The sequence below is a fragment of the Phoxinus phoxinus genome, assembly GCF_949152265.1.
Source record: "Phoxinus phoxinus genome assembly, chromosome: 3".
In the NCBI taxonomy this organism is placed as follows: Eukaryota; Metazoa; Chordata; class Actinopteri; order Cypriniformes; family Leuciscidae; genus Phoxinus; species Phoxinus phoxinus.
In genome coordinates, this window is record NC_136878.1 from 39,768,579 (window position 1) to 39,788,513 (window position 19,935).

Below are 19,935 nucleotides of genomic sequence, written 5' to 3' on the forward strand. Positions count from 1 at the left end.
CTGTTTTCGTAATTTCGGCAAAACTAGGACTGCAGATACACAAACGTAAACAAAGCAATGCTTGCTTGCCATTCTGAATATCAATCATGCTGATCATTTTCTTTATTAATTCTAGTCGGCATTGTAGTCGACCCATGTTTTTATGAAAATATTCATGCATTCGAATGCTAAGGTAAGAAGACGTAATATTATTCCGGTCTTCTTTGCTCGCTTTCATCACTTTCGCTTTTATTCTCGTGCACTGACTTGTTCGCTAAGATTAACAGCCAAACAGAGTTCAACGCCGGTTCAACATGCTGAATCGGCCCCCCAAAAACCGGCAACTACGTCCAACTAAAGGCTTGGTGTGTCCTGGCCTTATAGGTAGGGGTTCTGTGTGTATGTCTGTGCATGCCGGTTAGAAATTTTATCGGACTTGAGACAGCGTCAATGCCATGTCACTGACGTATGGCATCAAAGTACCGCGGGAACGATTCGAGAACAGACGGCTGACTCAGCCGACACAACTGTTTCACGATTGGCCGGATTCACCAATGACAAAAGTGACTTGTTTTTCGTGTTCCAGTAATGCTCTCAAATCCGTGTTTTTAAAACAGTAAAAATCTTTTCATAACCATAATGTTATATTGTGTCATGTTTATCAAAATAACACTGATTACAAAAATACCTACTTTTTTGGTATTTAAATAGTAGGGTACAATGGGGCAAAGGCTTACTCCTAATGTATTACTCCTAATGTACTGTATGATTGCAGAAAAAAAAAATTGCTTGTATTGAGTATTGATAGAGCAACAGATTTTGTGTTAAAATAAATCATAAAAGTGGTTTATTTAGTTTAAATAGTAAATGAATGAGGTGGCAAGCATGGGGCTAAAGGCACACATTATTTAAACAAATACTTTACTTCTGAAATCATTGAAGGGGATCCCATATTAATTTAATCTAGATGTACAGTAGTAGCAATAAATTATAATTTATTATGATTAATACCTATAATATTTTTAATATGATGGTTTCATTATAAATATGGTGATTATCTCTAAGGTGGAAACCTGACTTAATATATGATATTTACCATCTGAATCTTTCATGTATACAAATGGAAAAGTCTGCCAGCTATTTAACAGCAAGGGTGCCTTTTACCCCAAATAATATACTTTTACATATTCTGTTATTTACACTTCTGTTATTGAAAGACTGTTGCTTCATTTGCCTTGAACAAAACTGAAAATCATTAAGAAGACCTTTGTCTCAAAATATGTTCAATAATTTTAGCGATTCTCGTTTGCTACTTAAATCTAAAACAATTTCAAAAACTATAAAATATTAGATCAAATTAGCACAGAATCAACTTTGCGCTGATGTCCATGATCGCGTCAAGGATCAGCCAAATCTCTACTAGAATCTTGCAGACCGATTGGAGAGATTTGCTCTGGATTATTTAGTCTCTTGTTTGTATGTATGTGTGAATGTATTTTGTGTTTGTTTTGTTTTTGTTTAACATAAAACTTGTTAATTGATATATTACCACATTAGGCACATTTAGGTTACATGGCATTTTTTTACAGTGTATACTGAAAGAGTTTGTCTTTGTGTGCTCTTTCATCTCCGAATGAAATGAACAAAACTTCCTTGTTGCGTATCAGTGAAGTGTGATCAGGAAACCTTTCATTTTCTTTCACATAATGACACACCTAAAAAAATACTATTTTCCAAAAATATCTCTTCAAGAGCCATTCTCAAAAATAGGCGCTTAAGGGCAAATGGTTCATATCAAAGCAAAACACAACTCAAGGAATTCAGCATAGCAACAACCCCAGCATGTCTGAATCCACGAGTAGTAACTGAATATCCTGCTCTGTGTTGCGCTGTGGGATGAGAGCCTTAAGTTGCTTTGGAGCCTCTGAGCCCACTTTACACCCACGTCGGCTCCCACTCACTCTGACACGTCCAGGGACTCAGCCGGGGGTGGGAGAGTTATGAAATATGAATTTCACTCAGGTTTCCAATGGCAACACAGACAAAATCTGCCACAGTGTTGCCTCCTGCTTCTGTAGGCTCATATGTTCGCCTTGCATCTCTCCTTTTGTTGGTAAATATGCCTTTTGTTTAGTACAGAAACCATGTTCATGCTAACAAGTAAAAGCCTGTTAATGACAAGAGGCCATTACACCCACACTGACTTATATTACGGAAAATGAATTAGTCGCCTAACTGGCTTGATTACTCCCTATATTGTTTGTGTACTAATGAAAGTGCAATGTGAACATAGATGTGAATGTCATTTTTGAAAAGGTTCCCTTCACTTTTAGGCTTCTAGTCTGTAGTGTCTTTTGTGCCCTGTTAAATCAATGTATTTTATTAGAGATACAGTAAAAGTCAATATGGAGACCCTGAAGGGACACTGTCCATTTTGTAGTGAGATAGAAAAGGAGGGGTCAATTTGGTGCTTTCAAGCCAGTGGAGGGCAGCATTGTATAAACATGCCCTATGGAACCCCAGCTGTCTACATACTGCAAAGTGCTTAAAAATGTTGTTGTCATTGAAAAGCATCTGTAAAGTTGCTGGGAATTCTGCCAATCAAAATATTTTCGATTGATAAAACACAAGCAAATAGATTAATGCAGCCAGACAACTAGACAAAGAAAAAAAGTTGTATAGAGACAAGTGGGCAGATGTATATGTCTGATGTATATGTCAAATTATTTAGGTGAAACTTATATAAGCTCAAATAAAATAAATTCAATGAAATAAAGCATTGGGAATAATGACAAATCACTGACAGTAAATTTTAAAAAAAGGGATGTCCTTGAACTGCCACCTTAACGTGGTGGAGGGGTTTGAGTACCCGAATGACCCTAGGAGCTATGTTGTCCAGGGCTATATGCCCCTGGTAGGGTCTCCCAAGGCAAACAGGTCCTAGGTGACGGGTCAGACTAAGAGTGGTTCAAAAAGCCCTTATGATAAAAATTAAATCGAGGACCGTGACGTCGCCCGGTATGGCGCAGCCGGGGCCCCACCCTGGAGCCAGACCTGGGGTTGGGGCTCGTATGCGAGCGCCTGGTGGCCGGGCCTCCCCCCACGGGGTCCGGCCGGGCTCAGCCCGAAGGAGCGACGTGGGGCCACCTTCCCGTGGGCTCACCACCTACAGGAGGGACCGTAGCGGGCTGGTGCTGAGAGGATCGGGCGGCAGTCGAAGGCGGGGGCCTCGACAACCCGATCCCTGGACACGGAAACTAGCTCTAGGGACGTGGAACGTCACCTCGCTGGCGGGGAAGGAGCCTGAGATTGTGCGTGAGGTTGAGAGGTTCCAACTAGAGATAGTTGGGATCACCTCTACGCACAGCTTGGGCTCTGGAACCACCCTCCTCGAGAGAGGATGGACTCTTCACCACTCTGGAGTTGCCCATAGTGAGAGGCGGCGGGCTGGTGTGGGTTTACTTATAGCCCCCCAGCTCAGCCGCCATGTGTTGGAGTTTACCCCGGTGAACGAGAGGGTCGTTTCCCTGCGCCTACGGGTCGGGGATAGGTCTCTCACTGTCGTGTGTGCCTATGGGCCAAACGGCAGTGCAGAGTACCCGGCCTTCTTGGAGTCTCTGGGAGGGGTGCTGGAAAGTGCTCCGACTGGGGACTCCGTCGTTCTACTGGGGGACTTCAACGCCCACGTGGGCAACGACAGTGTTACCTGGAGGGGCGTGATTGGGAGGAACGGCCCCCCTGATCTGAACCCGAGCGGTGTTCAGTTATTGGACTTCTGTGCTAGTCACAGTTTGTCCATAACGAACACCATGTTCAAGCATAAGGGTGTCCATCAGTACACGTGGCACCAGGACACCCTAGGCCGTAGGTCGATGATCGACTTTGTGGTCGTTTCATCTGACCTGCGGCCATATGTCTTGGACACTCGGGTAAAGAGAGGGGCGGAGCTGTCAACTGATCACCACCTGGTGGTGAGTTGGATCCGATGGCGGGGGAGGAAGCTGGACAGACTCGGCAGACCCAAGCGTACTGTAAGGGTCTGCTGGGAACGTTTGGCTGAGTCTCCTGTCAGAAAGATCTTCAACTCCCACCTCCGGCAGAGCTTCGACCGGATCCCGAGGGAGGCTGGAGATATTGAGTCCGAGTGGACCATGTTCTCCACCTCCATTGTTGAAGCGGCTGCTCGGAGCTGTGGCCGTAAGGTCTCCGGTGCCTGTCGAGGCGGCAATCCCCGAACCCGGTGGTGGACACCGGAAGTAAGGGATGCCGTCAAGCTGAAGAAGGAGTCCTATCGGGCCTGGTTGGCTTGTGGGACTCCTGAGGCAGCTGACGGGTACCGGCAGGCCAAGCGAACTGCAGCCCGGGTGGTTGTGGAGGCAAAAACTCGGGCCTGGGAGGAGTTCGGTGAGGCCATGGAAAAGGACTATCGGCTGGCCTCGAAGAAATTCTGGCAAACCGTTCGGCGCCTCAGGAGAGGGAAGCAGTGCCCTACCACCGCTGTCTACAGTGGAGGTGGGCAGCTGTTGACCTCAACTGGGGATGTCGTCGGACGGTGGAAAGAATACTTCGAGGATCTCCTCAATCCCGCCGTCACGTCTTCCATTGAGGAAGCAGAGGCTGAGGGCTCAGAGGTGGACTCGTCCATCACCCAAGCTGAAGTCACCGAGGTAGTCAAGAAACTCCTCGGTGGCAAGGCACCGGGGGTGGATGAGATCCGCCCTGAGTACCTCAAGTCTCTGGATGTTGTGGGGCTGTCTTGGCTGACACGCCTCTGCAGCATCGCGTGGCGGTCGGGGACAGTGCCTCTGGGATGGCAGACCGGGGTGGTGGTCCCTCTTTTTAAGAAGGGGGACCGGAGAGTGTGTTCCAACTACAGGGGGATCACACTTCTCAGCCTCCCTGGGAAAGTCTATGCCAGGGTACTGGAGAGGAGAATACGGCCGATAGTAGAACCTCGGATTCAGGAGGAACAGTGCGGTTTTCGTCCGGGCCGTGGAACACTGGACCAGCTCTATACCCTCTCCAGGGTGCTGGAGGGTTCATGGGAGTTTGCCCAACCAATCCACATGTGCTTTGTGGATTTGGAGAAGGCATTCGACTGTGTCCCTCGTGGCGGCCTGTGGAGGGTGCTCCGGGAGTATGGGGTCCGGGGTCCTTTGCTAAGGGCTGTCCGGTCCCTGTACGACCGAAGCAGGAGCTTGGTTCGCATTGCCGGCAGTAAGTCAGACTTCTTCCCGGTGCATGTTGGACTCCGGCAGGGCTGCCCTTTGTCGCCGGTTCTGTTCATAATTTTTATGGACAGAATTTCTAGGCGCAGCCAGGGGCCGGAGGGTGTCGGGTTTGGGAACAACACGATTTCGTCTCTGCTCTTTGCGGATGATGTTGTCGTGTTGGCCCCTTCAGACCAGGAACTTCAGCATGCACTGGGACGGTTTGCAGCCGAGTGTGAAGCGGCTGGGATGAGAATCAGCACCTCCAAATCCGAGGCCATGGTCCTCAGTCGGAAAAAGGTGGCTTGCCTTCTTCAGGTTGGTGGAGAGTTCCTGCCTCAAGTGGAGGAGTTCAAGTATCTTGGGGTTTTGTTCACGAGTGAGGGAAGGATGGAACGGGAGATTGACAGACGGATCGGTGCAGCTTCTGCAGTAATGCGGTCGATGTACCGGTCTGTCGTGGTGAAGAAAGAGCTGAGCCGCAAGGCGAAGCTCTCGATTTACCGGTCAATCTACGTTCCTACTCTCACCTATGGTCATGAGCTTTGGGTCATGACCGAAAGGACAAGATCCCGGATACAGGCGGCCGAAATGAGCTTTCTCCGCAGAGTGGCTGGGCGATCCCTTAGAGATAGGGTGAGGAGCTCGGTCACTCGGGAGGAGCTCAGAGTAGAGCCGCTGCTCCTCCGCATCGAGAGGGGTCAGCTGAGGTGGCTCGGGCATCTGTTCCGGATGCCTCCTGAACGCCTTCCTGGGAAGGTGTTCCGGGCACGTCCCACCGGGAGGAGACCCCGGGGAAGACCTAGGACACGCTGGAGAGACTATGTCTCCCGGCTGGCCTGGGAACGCCTCGGTGTCCCCCCGGAAGAGCTGGAGGAAGTGTCTGGGGAGAGGGAAGTCTGGGCATCTCTGCTTAGACTGCTGCCCCCGCGACCCGGCACCGGATAAGCGGAAGAAGATGGATGGATGGATGGATGTTTGCCGGATAGAGATTAATGGCCTTTTAAACCAGATTAACAGAATCTTTCAAACGAATAAATAGTCATAGACTTGGTCTAAAGAGTTTAATAAGCTGGTTTCCTGGAGGAAACTACTCCAGAACTAAATTGAGGTTTATACTAAAGTTTAAATTCAGATTAATGTTGTGTTTTATAGAACATATGGATTACTTGGACTCAGTGAAGATCAATATATACGCAAATACAGTACATACGCTACAGTATATATATATATATATATATATATATATATATATATATATATATTGTTTAATATTAACATTTTTGTCAGAAAAAAAATTACTAACTAAAGCTGCAACTAGTCACAGAATTTAAAATTATGCAAACTACCTTTGCGTTCAAGTACATTTTAATAAAATATCTTAAAAGACAAGAAATGTCCATGTTATTTGCCACCAACCCATTTGCACAATCTAAAATCATTGGTTCTGTTTCTTGATATGCCTTTATAATGGTAAGTCAGATCCCAGATCAGCTTAAATATGAATTTCTTCCCTTATCTTATCTTGCCTGCTCTCCCCTTCCTATTGATGTTATGAGCAATGAGACAGAGGGAGATCATGAAGCAACAAAATAATGTCTATTTGGATTTTCTTTATTATTATTTTTATCAGGAGAGGCATATAGGCTACTCAAAGTCTTGCAGTACTGGCAATGCTCCTTTTGTTATTGTTATTTTTCCATTATTTTCATTCATCTAAGTTTTAGTTATGGTTTTGTTGCACAATGATCTTTTTTTAAAGAATCCAGTTCTTTATTATAATTATTATATTAATCACTCAAGGAAAATGCATTAGTAAAATACAATAAACAGTCAGGCCGTGAACAACAACCTCCCCACACATATATTACCACCCCTTTCTCCCCCTTACACAAACAGACCCATTCAATGACTCACAAACATGCTATCGTGTTGCACTGCTTGTGTGAAAGCATGTACACATGCACATGTGTGTGTGACTGCACGTCTGTGCGTGTTTTTGCGTGTCCGTTTGTCAGCAGCATGGCATAGCCCAGCCTCGGAAGGAATGGCAGGACTGTGAGTTGGGGGACAGGCTCAGAGTGAACAAATCATGCTAATTGTTTTGGGAAGACTGTGAAAGTTAGACCCAAGATGAAGGCAGAGAAGGAGTCTTTCTCTTGGGCATCAGCTGCTTTTGCACCACCTCTCCTCTTGATCCTTCTGACTCACTCAGGTAAGAGGGACAAATGTACATTTATATTCAATGACAACGCTCCACTGTTGGCCTTGACCGAGAGCTTATGGCGTAGTGCTGGCTGCAAGTTAAAAAAATGACTGAAATTCTTTTTAGTTTTATATAGTCTGTTTTGTATAAGATATGTCAAGGACTTCAATGTTAAAGCGTGTGTTGTAATGAGTAAAAACCAGAAAATAACCACCATATTATCGATTAGACCACACTATACATAATTTGGACACTTTTTAACACTTCTGCCACACTTCTAGTGTATGAATTCCATAGCAGATTACAAAATATGAAATCAAGCTGCAAACAAATAATTCTAAAGCTTTCTAGTTGGTTTCTTTTTAAACTAGTCACCTTTTTTAGCTTTTTATTTCCTAAACAATAACTGGTGTCAGTGTGATGGACGGTTGGCTACCCAAATTGGTAACACTTTATTTCGATGGTCTACTTTCTAACTAACTCTGTAACTACATGTCAACTAACGCTCAGTATTAGTAGACTCGTAGACTGTTAGGTCTTAGGGTTCGGGTTAGTAGAATAAGTTGGCATGTTGTTGCAGAGTTACTTATTGTCAGTGAACTTATAGTGTGTGTGATAGTGTGTTGGGGGACCATCAAAATAAAGTAATAGGAGATATTAAGCAGACAGTCTACTAATACTCTTATGAGTGTTAGTTGGCTTGTAGTTGCAAAGTTACTTATAGTTAGTCAAATGTCTAAAGTAGACCGTCGACAAAGTGTGACCTTTTTTTTTTTTTGGTGAAATATTTTGCTTTCTTTAATAAATGGTTTAATATCTGGATGTATAATGCAATGACATTCATTCATGACTTGATTTATTGAAAAAAATCATGGAATATTGCTACCACACCCAAATGGAAATGGAATTTTTTTTTAGTAAAATAAAAAGATGCTGTGTTTCTATAGGTGTCTGTGATCTGTGAGTGTTTACCATCCGGATCTACTGTCAGAGCAGATAGCAGCATTGAGACAATTAGTTACTAGAAGGACAAAGATGTATGGACTACTGTACTTCATATTCATATTTACAACATCATAAAACCCCATTTCTATCCTCACATCATGACTACTTTAGAAGCTGTTTGTGTTGTACAATTGGCCAATGTTGTCATCAACAAAGCCACAGGAGCCCCGTGTGTCACTTTTCATCTCATCACATGGATTGTTTGTCGCTCTGTGGGCCCTTTTCATTCCAGGAAATTGGGCCAAACAATTCAAGCTTTTGTATTCTCATCTCTGGCAGACCTTTCGTACTGTAAGCAGTTACCAGGGAGATGGGCTGTTTCCACACTGGCTTTATTATGCTGGTTATCAGAGAAAGAGGATACTTTACATTAAATTACTTAAGGCTTTAAAAGGTGATCCACTAAAAATGTTTATTGTACAGTACAGAAGTATAACAAAACTTTTTTTAATGAAGCATTGATATTTATTAATATTATCATGAATGGCATAAATGACCGGCTGATAAGTAAATCTGATGTGAACCCATTTAAAGTAGTCTGGGTTGTTTGCATGGCTCAAAATACAAAAGCTCATTCAAAGAAATGAATGCTTGGTTAAGCAAAAATGCCTTCAATTGGTCAAATGAGACAGTACGATGTATAATATTGCAAAATATTTTTATTTCAAATAAATGCTTTTTTTAAAACTTCTATTTATCAAATAATCGTGTAAAAATATCACTGTTTTCACAAAAATGTTGTGAAATGAACTGAAAAATGAACAGCACAACTGTTTTTAACATTGATAATAATAGAAAATATATATATATTGAGCAGCAAATCAGCATTAGAATGATTTCTGACGGATCATGTGATACTGAAGACTGGAGTAATGGCTCTTTTTTTCTTTTCTTTTTTAGTTACGTAACGTGGTATATTAGAAACTCGCACAACAAGGAATAATTCCAGGAAACAGACTTTAATCACAAACACTCAAGAACCAGGAGAAACGCAGGAGAAAAAAACACAAACATAAACGAGAACGGACAGAGAATGGGAGAACTGAGGGTTTCAGTACAAAGCAAACAAAGGAACTTAATTAGTAAATTAACTAAGGGAACAGGTTAATGACATAACTAATTAAACAGACTGGGGAAAACTAGGTCACAGGACTAAACCAACAACACTATGAAAGGAGACAGTACATACATGTAACAATATTTCACAATATCACAATTTTTATTGTTTTTTTAATAAAATGAATGCTGCCATGGTGAGCCTAAACACTTCTTTCAAAAGCACTAAGAAATTTTACCAAACCTTGAAGCAGTATTGCTACAATAACTAGTCGGATTTTGTTATTTGTTATCTGTCTGTGTGAGCCAATCAGAACAATCCTGTGATCCATTTTTGGTCTGCAATAGCCATTTGCTATTACATGATTTGACTCATCAATATCTGAAAGAGCTCAGTTGTAAAGGGTGTGTTAGGCTGTGCAACTGTCCTGTATGAAGGTTATGGTGTGTTTCTGTGTGGCAATGGGATCTGATGAGTATTATTACGGCTTCATTTGCACATGATTGCAGTGAAGTTAGACAGAAGGCAGGGAGAGGCCTTAACAAACTGGCACATTAAGTGTATCTTCCCTGTATGTGTGGAAACAATAATAAGGGCAACGCTAAATCCACATGAACTAATGAACAATCATCAAAAGTGAACACATATGGAACTTAAAGTCTGAATAAAATGGAAATTCATCAAATTTTTAACCCTCTGGTGTTCTTTGGTCATTTTCAACCGAAAACAATTTTAACTTCATCGGAATGGTATGAAACTTAGTAAAGGTTTTGGCACTTGCAATGTGAAAGGGAAAGAAATGGACATGGACATGATTTCAAAGGGTTAAATGGTCCTGAAAAAAAATTGTTACACTTAGGGTTCTTCATCCCTCCTCGTTTCCTCGCCCCATCTGTCCTCCATCCTATTACCCAGAAACCGATCGAGCTCAGACAAAGGAACTCTCAACTCTCTAATTGCACCATGAGGAGGCAGGGATCGAGGAGTGAGGAGGCTTCCTGAGGAGTTAAACTGTGAGCGAGGATGCATAGGTGTCCTATGCGGAAGTGTTTTATCGACTAAACGTGACGCACATATAAATTCTCCTCCCCCTTCACATCTGTCACAATTATTTTAATTAATCATTTACCTTTGCAGTTTAAATAAACCTCACATCTCACATATTTCAACAGGGTATCTTGCTTTATTATTATTATTATTATTATTATTTATTATTAATTTCTTAAATAACCAAACTTCAACAACATAGGGCCAGTCCTTTGAGCACAGCTAATGGCGCTTTAAAGTGACGCTCGAGTGATCAAGTATTCCAATGTATAAATAAGCTTTCCTTCGATTCCTCCGTCCTCATTTTCTTTCCTTGCAGCCCTCCCTCGCATCCTACAGGGGGTGGAGCTGAGACGCGAGGAAAGGAAGCGAGGAAAGGAAAACAAATAAGAAATGAGAAGCACCCAGTGTACTTAGAAAACGAATTTCATCTAGTGGGAACTTTTGGTACTGCGGCCAAACAAAATCTTACTTAAAGCTCATTTTTTGAGATATCAAGCTTACAGTTTTGTAAAACATCCATTTGATTAAAAACTTGAGTAAAACGTGTTTTGGAAAATATATACTGTATTTCATATAAAAATTCTAAATAGTATTCTTGTGCACTTTCATAAAAATAAAAAAAAATTCTATAAATTTTTTTTTAACTTTTTTGTAAAACACTTAAATTTACTTAATTTTACTTAATTTTTTTCTCTATATGCAAAGAGCACCAGAGGATTAAATGCATGTTATGTATCTTATTATGAAGGTATATAATTATTATTATTATTAAATAGCTTGTAATATTTCAAAATGACATCAACTGAATTCTTTATGTGAAGTGACAGACTCTCTGATGATGTATGCTGGACTTCTCCAATCATTTTGTGAAAAACTCTGCCCCTTTCTTGCAGTCGACCTCAAGCTTGCATTATCTCCAACCAATCAACACACAATGCATAGAACCAAGTCCCCATCCTAATTTATTTTCATGTGTTCAGTAAAAAGAGGAGGCATGTTCCGGCGCAAACGTTCCCTGGTGCTATTTTGCAGTTTCAAAAAGCAATTCTGCCACTGACCAGAAAAAACCTAGTTTAAAGACAGTGGCGCGTTGCTCGTTAGTCATATGCTATTTTAAGCGTGCATGCTTGGCCATTATGTAGCGTGTGCACAACGCGCATATACGCTTTGATTATCTAATCTAAACAGACGCAGCAGTTTCCATTTTTGCAAATCATACATTAAGGAAAAATATTAACACACGAGGGAAATCATTGTTGTGTCCATGAAGATGTGAAAAAAATAGGCATAATCTAGCTTACACATTTACCCAAATTATTATACGCCTGTTTAACCGAAGCTTATTTGGGTGGGTTTCTCCCATCCCCATACAATGTCACTTCTGTGTGTTTTACGGCCCTGACGACGAGAACGTCGGTCTCCTCGGCTGTGAACCGCTCCTGGCGTGCGCTGGCATCCCGCCGTTATAAAAGCAATCCGCCACGGAACAAGCGCGCCTGCTCTTAAAGGGAATGTGAGAGGACGCTCTGATTGGTTTATTTCACTTTACGCCCAAACCACACCTATGAATAATGAAGCTACTTCAGACCAACCCATTTTAGATTTGCGTCGGGCGCAAGAGTCATTTAATAGCAACAGCGGGTTCCGCCCACAAAGTTACTTGCGTTTTGCGTTTGATACTTTCAGATCATCAAAATAGGGCCCCATAAACAAATTCTGTATTATACATTTTTCAAGGCTTGTACCTAGGAACCTATTTCATGGTTTACGTTCTTGAGCCACCAGGTACTGTTTTGTGCGGGTGGGCGGCTGGATTGCATTAGGGGTTTTTTGTTAGAAAGGTGTCGTGTTGGCGGCCCCTCAATTTAATAAAGATTGTTGCGACGGAAGTGAATCAATCAAAACTAAGTTTAGCTGGACAATAACTGCTGCTGTAAAGCCAAAACTGTCTCTGTTACTTTAATTTCTTATTATCACTGTAAAGCTGCTTTTAAACAATCTATATTGCTAAAAGCGCAATATAAATGAAGGTGACTTGACTTGACTTGAATAGAATACATGTGGGTTTGTGTGTGTTTTGTTTTTAGTTAAAAAAGCAATCCAATTTTATATGCACTTCAAACACTTTTTTTTACTGGTAACATTTATTTTGCAGTGTCCTTGTTAAATACAGTTTGTTACATGTACTTACTGTAGTAATAACAGTAAATTAAGCATAATTACATGCAACTAACCCTAAACCAAACCCAAATCTAAAAACTAACTCTATTAATTAATATGACTCAGTACTTAAATATATGCTTACACTGTAACAAGAACACCTAAAATGAAGTATAACCACCTTAAATGTACGCATAAATGTGTTTTGAATGCAGTCAGCACAAGATCAGGTAATTATGAACTTGATAATGATGCCACAGCAGCTGACTTGATCTCGTCACATTTGGACAAACTAACATTAATTTCATAAATCAGATGTTTAATAGATGTTCATTTCACAGCATGTGTTCAGGGGGTGAACATTACCAATTTTGAGACGCTGATCAGAGGGACAGTAGGTGGAGAAGCTCTGCTCTCTGTCCGATACTCAAGCAGAAGTCTGGATCCTCCTGTAATCAAATGGCAGCTGAAGAGGGACAAACCCGTTACAGTGGTCCAGTCCATCGGCACGGAGATCATTGGTAACCTGCGGCCGGAATACAGAGACCGTATCCTTGTGTTTGAGAATGGTACACTGCTGCTGCATAACCTCAGGCTGTCTGATGAGGGCACTTATGAAGTAGAGATCTCCATCACCGATGACACCTTCACTGGAGAGGGCAGCATCGACCTGACGGTAGATGGTAAGACTAGTTTAAGGAAATTTTGAAAAGAAAATCAGACATTGTAGACATTTGGGAATCATTATGATCTCAATAAATAATACCAATAAAATCTTGGCTGATGTTTTACCAGAGCCAATCTCTAAGCCACACGTCCACATGGTCACTTCCACTGTTCTGGAACTGACAGAGAATTTCACAATAAATTGCACCCATGACTTGGGCACAAAGACCACCTATAGCTGGGCAAAAGGTGGCCATCCATTATTAAATGAGACCCGTCTTCTGCTGTCAACGGACCAGAAGGTCGTGACCATCACACGCGTTCAGATGGTTGATGATGATGTCTACAGTTGTATGGTGGAGAACCCGATTAGTAGCATGAGAAGTCTGCCAGTGAAACTCACGGTTTACAGTAAGAATGGGAACATTTGAACATAATGAATCATTTTTAAATACATTGATACTGTATTATATACTTTATAGATATTCATAGATATTTGCTGATCTTTAAGAAACAAAATGGCTGAAAATGTTCTCGTTTCCAGAAAGGAGCTCCCTTTATATTATACTGTCTACAGTCGGCATCTTCGTCCTCATCACGCTTGTAACTGTGTGTGCTTGCTGGAGGCCATCAAAAAAGTATAAACCTATTTTTCTTTTTTCACTCATCCATTAAGTTAACAATATTAGTGTAAATTAACATGTCACCATAAATACTTTCATTGCCAGATCAAAAAAACAGAAGTCTAAAACTATTATACCAAGATCCATTCCACAAACCCACCACATCAGGTATCATGACGTCAAGCCCGAGGGTATGTATTCAGTGCAATTATGTTGTTATTTAATATTGATTTGCTCTCCATATGAAATGTTCATCAGAGTAAATGCACCCTGTGCTAACAAGCTTATTTTACTGATTTACCTTCTCTTTGCTTGTTTTCAGTTGACCCAGTTTTCCCATGTGTTTCTTTGATTCATCTCATTCACCTGGCCCTTGTTAATTAACTCATTGGTTCCCTCGGTTGGTTCTAGTATAAATGTTCTCACTTTTGTTTTGTTCATAGTCCTGTCTTGTCAGTGTTAGAATGTGCTATTCTGTTTCTTCAAGTTATCTCATGTGTGTTTCCTTGGTGGAAACAACAAGTAAAGACTATTTCTGAGTATCTCCTTTGTCGTGCTCTTTGTTATCAGCCACATACTGTGACAGAAGACAGGACCAAAAGACAATGAAATGGGCTGATCTACAGAGTCTAGCTGAAGATTGCCTTCTCTTCTCCCTCCAACAGAGCGGTAGGCCTCTGGAACAATATATGTGGAGGAGTTTTTGCATTGTTACAATCTGGGGAGCTGGAGCACTGATATGCTCAAGGCCTGTTTTCAGGAGGGACTGGATGATGAACTGTATCAGTCTCTTTCTCCTTGTAAAAGCAGCTCTCTTTTGGTTGAATATATTAATTATGTCCTCTGGTTGAATGGTTAAGATTTTGTTATTGAGGAAATGAATGAGGACATTCCCAGCTGTCATCCTGTCCCAGCTCGAAAATGTTTGGGCACTCCAGCAAACCCCAAGCCTGCGTCCAAGCCCTAAACGGACCTTACCATCCACTCCCAAGTCCGTTCTAGAGACTGTCTATTCCAGTGAGAGAAATTCCCGAGTCTTTTTCAGTGAGAGAAATCCCCTGGTCAGTTCCAGTGAGAGAAATCCCAGAGTCAGTTCCAGTGAGTGAAATTTCCCCTGTCCATTCCTATGAGTGAAATTCCAGAGCCAGCCCTTCCTGTCTGCCCTGGTGGAATTGAAGAGGTGGTCATTACCATTTATGTTGCTGTTATTGTGTGTGTTTGGGCCACACACACATCCACTCCAGCCCCTGGCCAGAGTCCAGAGATGGCTCCAGCCCATATGTCCACTCCAGAGTCCGCTCCGGTTCACAACCCCATAGCTCCTCCCAATAGTGTCTCTAGCCATAGTGGCCAAGCCAAGTTACCGTGGCCCTGAGGCCGAGCCTTCCTGGTTCCTGGAATTGCCTGTACCTCCTTGGCTACCTGTGCTACCTGCACCTCCCTGGCTCCCTGAGCTACCAGCACCACCCTGGCTTACAGAATTGCCTGCACCTCCCTGGCTCCCGGCACTGCCTGCACCTCCCTGGCTCCCAGCACTGCATGCACCTCCTTGGCTCCCTGAGCTACCAGCACCACCCTGGCTCCCGGCACTGCCTGCACCTCCCTGGCTCCCTGAGCTACCAGCACCTGCCTGGCTCACTGCACTACTGATACCTCCCTGGCCCCTGGGACTGCCTGCACCTCCCTGGCTCCCTGAGCTACCAGCACCTGCCTGGCTTACTGCACTACTGATAGCTCCCTGGCTCCCGGCACTGCCTGCACCTCCCTGGCTCCCTGAGCTACCAGCACCTCCCTGGCTCACTGCACTACTGATACCTCCCTGGCCCCTGGGACTGCCTGGACCTCCCTGGCTCCCTGAGCTACCAGCACCTCCCTGGCTCACTGCACTACTGATACCTCCCTGGCCCCTGGGACTGCCTGGACCTCCCTGGCTCCCTGAGCTACCTGCGCTACTCTGGTGGTTTCCTAATGATACAACTCCTCCCGGCACCCCATGCTAATAGCACCGCCCTGGAGGCTTCCCATCCTGCCAGCTCCATCCTAGTCATTCCCTGCTCCAGCCCTGCGTCAGCCATGCTCAAACCCCCTCACCATTACCCTCCCCCTCCCCGGCTGAACTTTTTTTCCCCTTTTGTTTTGGTGCGAGGCCGAGCCTTCCAGGAAGGGGGAGTACTGTCAGTCTGTTCTGTCTTTGTTTTCAATGTTCCCCTTCTGTTTGCTCGTTTTCAGTTGACCCAGTTTTCCCATGTGTTTCTTTGATTCATTTCATTCACCTGGCCCTTATTAGTTAATTAATTAGTTCCCTCGTTCTAGTATATGTACAGTACTTCCTGTTTTGTTCAGTTCATGGTCCTGTTTTGTCAGTGTTAGAGTGTGCTATTCTGTTTCTTCAAGTTTTCTCCTGTGAGTTTCCTTGTTGGGACCAACAATTAAGGACTATTTTAAGTATCTCCTTCGTCGTGTTCTTTGTTATCAGCCAAAAACCATGACAATGTTGTATTATATTAGATTTACATCATGTGTGATTGTCCATTATATATTTAAATGATGATGTCATAACAATAATGGCTGATAATGAGAACAGGATGCTGGGGCAATATATTATATTATATTATCCATTCATTCGCCAAACCGTTTGTCCTACGTAGGGTCGCATGGATGATGGAGCATTCAATTTATATTATATTTCATGTTTAATTGTTCATTTATATATCTAGATGATGTCATCCCAATAATGACTGATCATGAGCGGAGGAATCCTGTATCACTCTACATCTTAAAAGAGAAGGTATTATGACGTCATTATTTAATTTCCCTCTCCCAGCACACCCACTTTATAGTTAAAAATAGCCTTTCAAGTGGATGAGTGGTCCATTATCTCAGCAGAACTGTCTGTGAGTCAGAGAGCAAAGGTTGAACCTGCAAACATCTGACTGCTTCAGAAACATTTCTTTTTATTACACATTAATATTCATGTTTTCACCACATATTCTAGTAGAATAGGTTATGATGTTATTAGACCTGTGTTACAAGAATAGCCTAGATGTTTTTGCATGTCTTGGTAATATGAAAGTGCAATGATGTAGGCGTGTGAAGACTGTAAATTCCTGCACTTGACATCCTCAGGATTCTCCTCCTGGTGAACCAGCGTCAACATGTGAAACATGCAGCTCTATTAGCGGCAGCCCTCCAAGCTACAACAGCTCAATACCTCCTCCATCCGACTTGCCTGAGCCTCCAGCTCGCTCCACTCGCAGATACCCTCGCACCTCCACCAAATCACCACCGCACCATCGCCGGAGGAAGGGACAAAGTCAAAGCCCACCAGCCCATATCCGAGAGTCCGGTCGAGTCTCACAGCCCCCTGAGCCCTCGTCTCCGGCCAGGAGGCCTGAGGATCTATCCACCTCTCCCCAAGAACCCAAAGGCTCCCCAAAAATATAGATGTCGATGCACTGACCACATCTGCCAAGCCCACATGCTGCAAAAAGTCAGATAATGACCTGCACAAATACTTTTGCATTAATATATGTAAATATGTAAATACACATATGTGTCTATCCTCCAAAACTCTGCATTTCAAACTTGTTTAGCTTCATCATGTTAAGACACATTTTATTTGAAAAAAATATTGTGAATGTTGAGTTGATCTAACACATTATGGGCCAGATTTGCTTGTGCCAGCGCAAACTCTTTTAGCGTTTAGTACAGGATTTAGTGAAGACACGCAGTGAAAAATGAGTGCTGGAAAGGCGTGGACAGGGTTATTTTTGCGGCTGATCTAATTGCATATGCATTCATAGGAGTTTCCCTTTCAGATGCAACATTTATAGGAGTAGAGTATTTAAGTAAATCAAGCAGGGTTATATACTAAAGTTTGCGCTAGTCAATTTACTGATATTTGTGCCATTATTTAAAGGGATAGATCACCTGAAAAGGGGAATTACTCACCCTCAAGATCTTTCTGTACTCTCCATACACAACTACCCCTTTGACGCTTTAAAAAGTTCATAAAGAGATCATAAAACGAATCCATATGAATTAAGTCCACATTTTCTAAAGATACTCGATCGCTTTATATGATAAACTGATTTCTCGAAGGAACCACCGGTGAATTAGTCTTCCGGGTTCTGACGTCACCTGCAAAATCATCTGCAAAAGTCTATACCTTCGGCTTAAGTCCCAGAATAAAACGTAAAAATATATCTTAAAATATGTCAGTGCCATTGTTTTGTCGCAAGATGGACACCAGTAATATATATTTTTTTCTAAGGCACAATAATAAAAACGTAGCACTCATAGCAACACACTAGCAACCAACCAGAATCCCAAGTCATAGATCTACATAGATTCTACATTAGCAGCTGTTTCAATTGGCCGCTATATAAGCCATCAGCCATATTGGAGCGATCCGTGAACATTCAAGAGCAAGTTGACTGACTGTCTGCAACTTAGTTAGACGCATATATGAATATCTATATATGAAATAGACTTTAGCAGATGATTTTGCTAAACTAACACAACACAATAAGACGAAGGCGTCAGCTAACACGTTAAAAAGTTACCATAGTAAAAGTAAAAACATGTAATATTGAGTTAATAAATATAAAAACACAAACCAACACATTATTCTCACCTGAGAAAGTTTATCCCATTTCTTCAGGAATTTAAATCTCTGCGGTTTCAAAACCATAAGCTGTGCAATCTTGTGGCATCATTGATTCTTACTGTGAGTGACAACACGCTGACCGTTGCAAGATGGCGGGCTTGCTGACGTGTCTCGCGGTCGAATGTGGATCATACGTACATATCTATGTTCCAAGCAATTACATACGAACCACCCAGAACACCCTAGCAACCACCTAGCAAGATCTGCATTCAAACTACCACTAATTGAATAAATTGTTTACAATTGTTGTAAACTCCAGGCTAGGCTTTGTCAAGTCAATAGTTTGTATTTCCTTTTTTTTTTTTTTTTTTCATTCACTTAAAGAACATGAACAGGCCTGTTTTTATTTTGGTGAATGAAAATGACAAGTAGAGTTGATCTGTAAAGAAGATGTTAAATAAAATATATTGAGAAAGATCTAAATGCAATCTTTCACATATTTGATGAGAATTTGCACAGTGTTTCACCCGCTAATAATCTGAGCATTATGTAATCGTGTCTCTCTTGTTGAAGTTCATTCTGTCCCTGAAAAGGGAGAGACAATGTACGTGCTGATTCACACAAAAGACACAGTAGGCTCCTTGTTATGCATGGGCACGGCCGTTGAGAACAGGCATTGTAAAGGGAGCAGGCTGATCTTGTGTTGATTCATACCATGCATAAATGTATAAGTTGGAGACAGAAACCCAAATAAGCACAGAGAATGCAAATAGATTACCCTGTGGAAAAACAAAAATAGTTTCAGGCATGAACAGAAGTTTTAAAAGTCAAGTCACTTTTATTTGTATTGTGCTTTTTACAATACAGATAGTTTCAAAGCAGTTTTACAGTGATGACAGGAAAATTATGCATTTCCGCTGTTCAACTGAAGTAATTTCAGTGTTGATTCAGTTCATCTACAGTATAAAGAAGTTCTGCAAAAAAAATTATGTAGCTAATCTTCGAGCTCAGTTCAGTTCTCATACAACAGCATAAGTACAGTCAGATCAATAATATTGTTGAATATTAAAAGACCAACTCCCGGTTTCATTGTATTTTTTTTTCTTTTCTTTTTTCTAAGGCACATTAATACTTAAATGACCCAACTGAACTAAGGCCTAAAGCCTTGTCTGTGAAAACGGGCCTAAGTTTTAAAAGGAAGCATAAGTAGGACATTACATGACAACAATGGCTAATGGTAAAATTACCATTTTCTTTCTCATAATTATGCATTAAAAAATAAAACGGTACATCTTTGTGAGGATACATACATACATACATACATACATACATACATACATACATACATACATACATACATAGCCTACATA

General features: G+C 42.1%; 1 protein-coding gene across 1 annotated transcript; it reads left to right on the plus strand.

The window, feature by feature from the left end:
- The first annotated feature begins 7,080 nt into the window (after window positions 1-7,080).
- hepacamb (hepatic and glial cell adhesion molecule b) lies at window positions 7,081-19,045 on the plus strand. Its single transcript, XM_079606764.1, has 7 exons — window positions 7,081-7,404; window positions 13,009-13,350; window positions 13,463-13,744; window positions 13,878-13,971; window positions 14,062-14,147; window positions 16,674-16,744; window positions 17,083-19,045. The coding sequence occupies exons 1-7, from the start codon at window positions 7,323-7,325 to the stop codon at window positions 17,398-17,400; spliced, it is 1,275 nt and encodes a 424-aa protein (XP_079462890.1). The 5' UTR covers window positions 7,081-7,322; the 3' UTR covers window positions 17,401-19,045.
- Window positions 19,046-19,935: the final 890 nt, after the last annotated feature.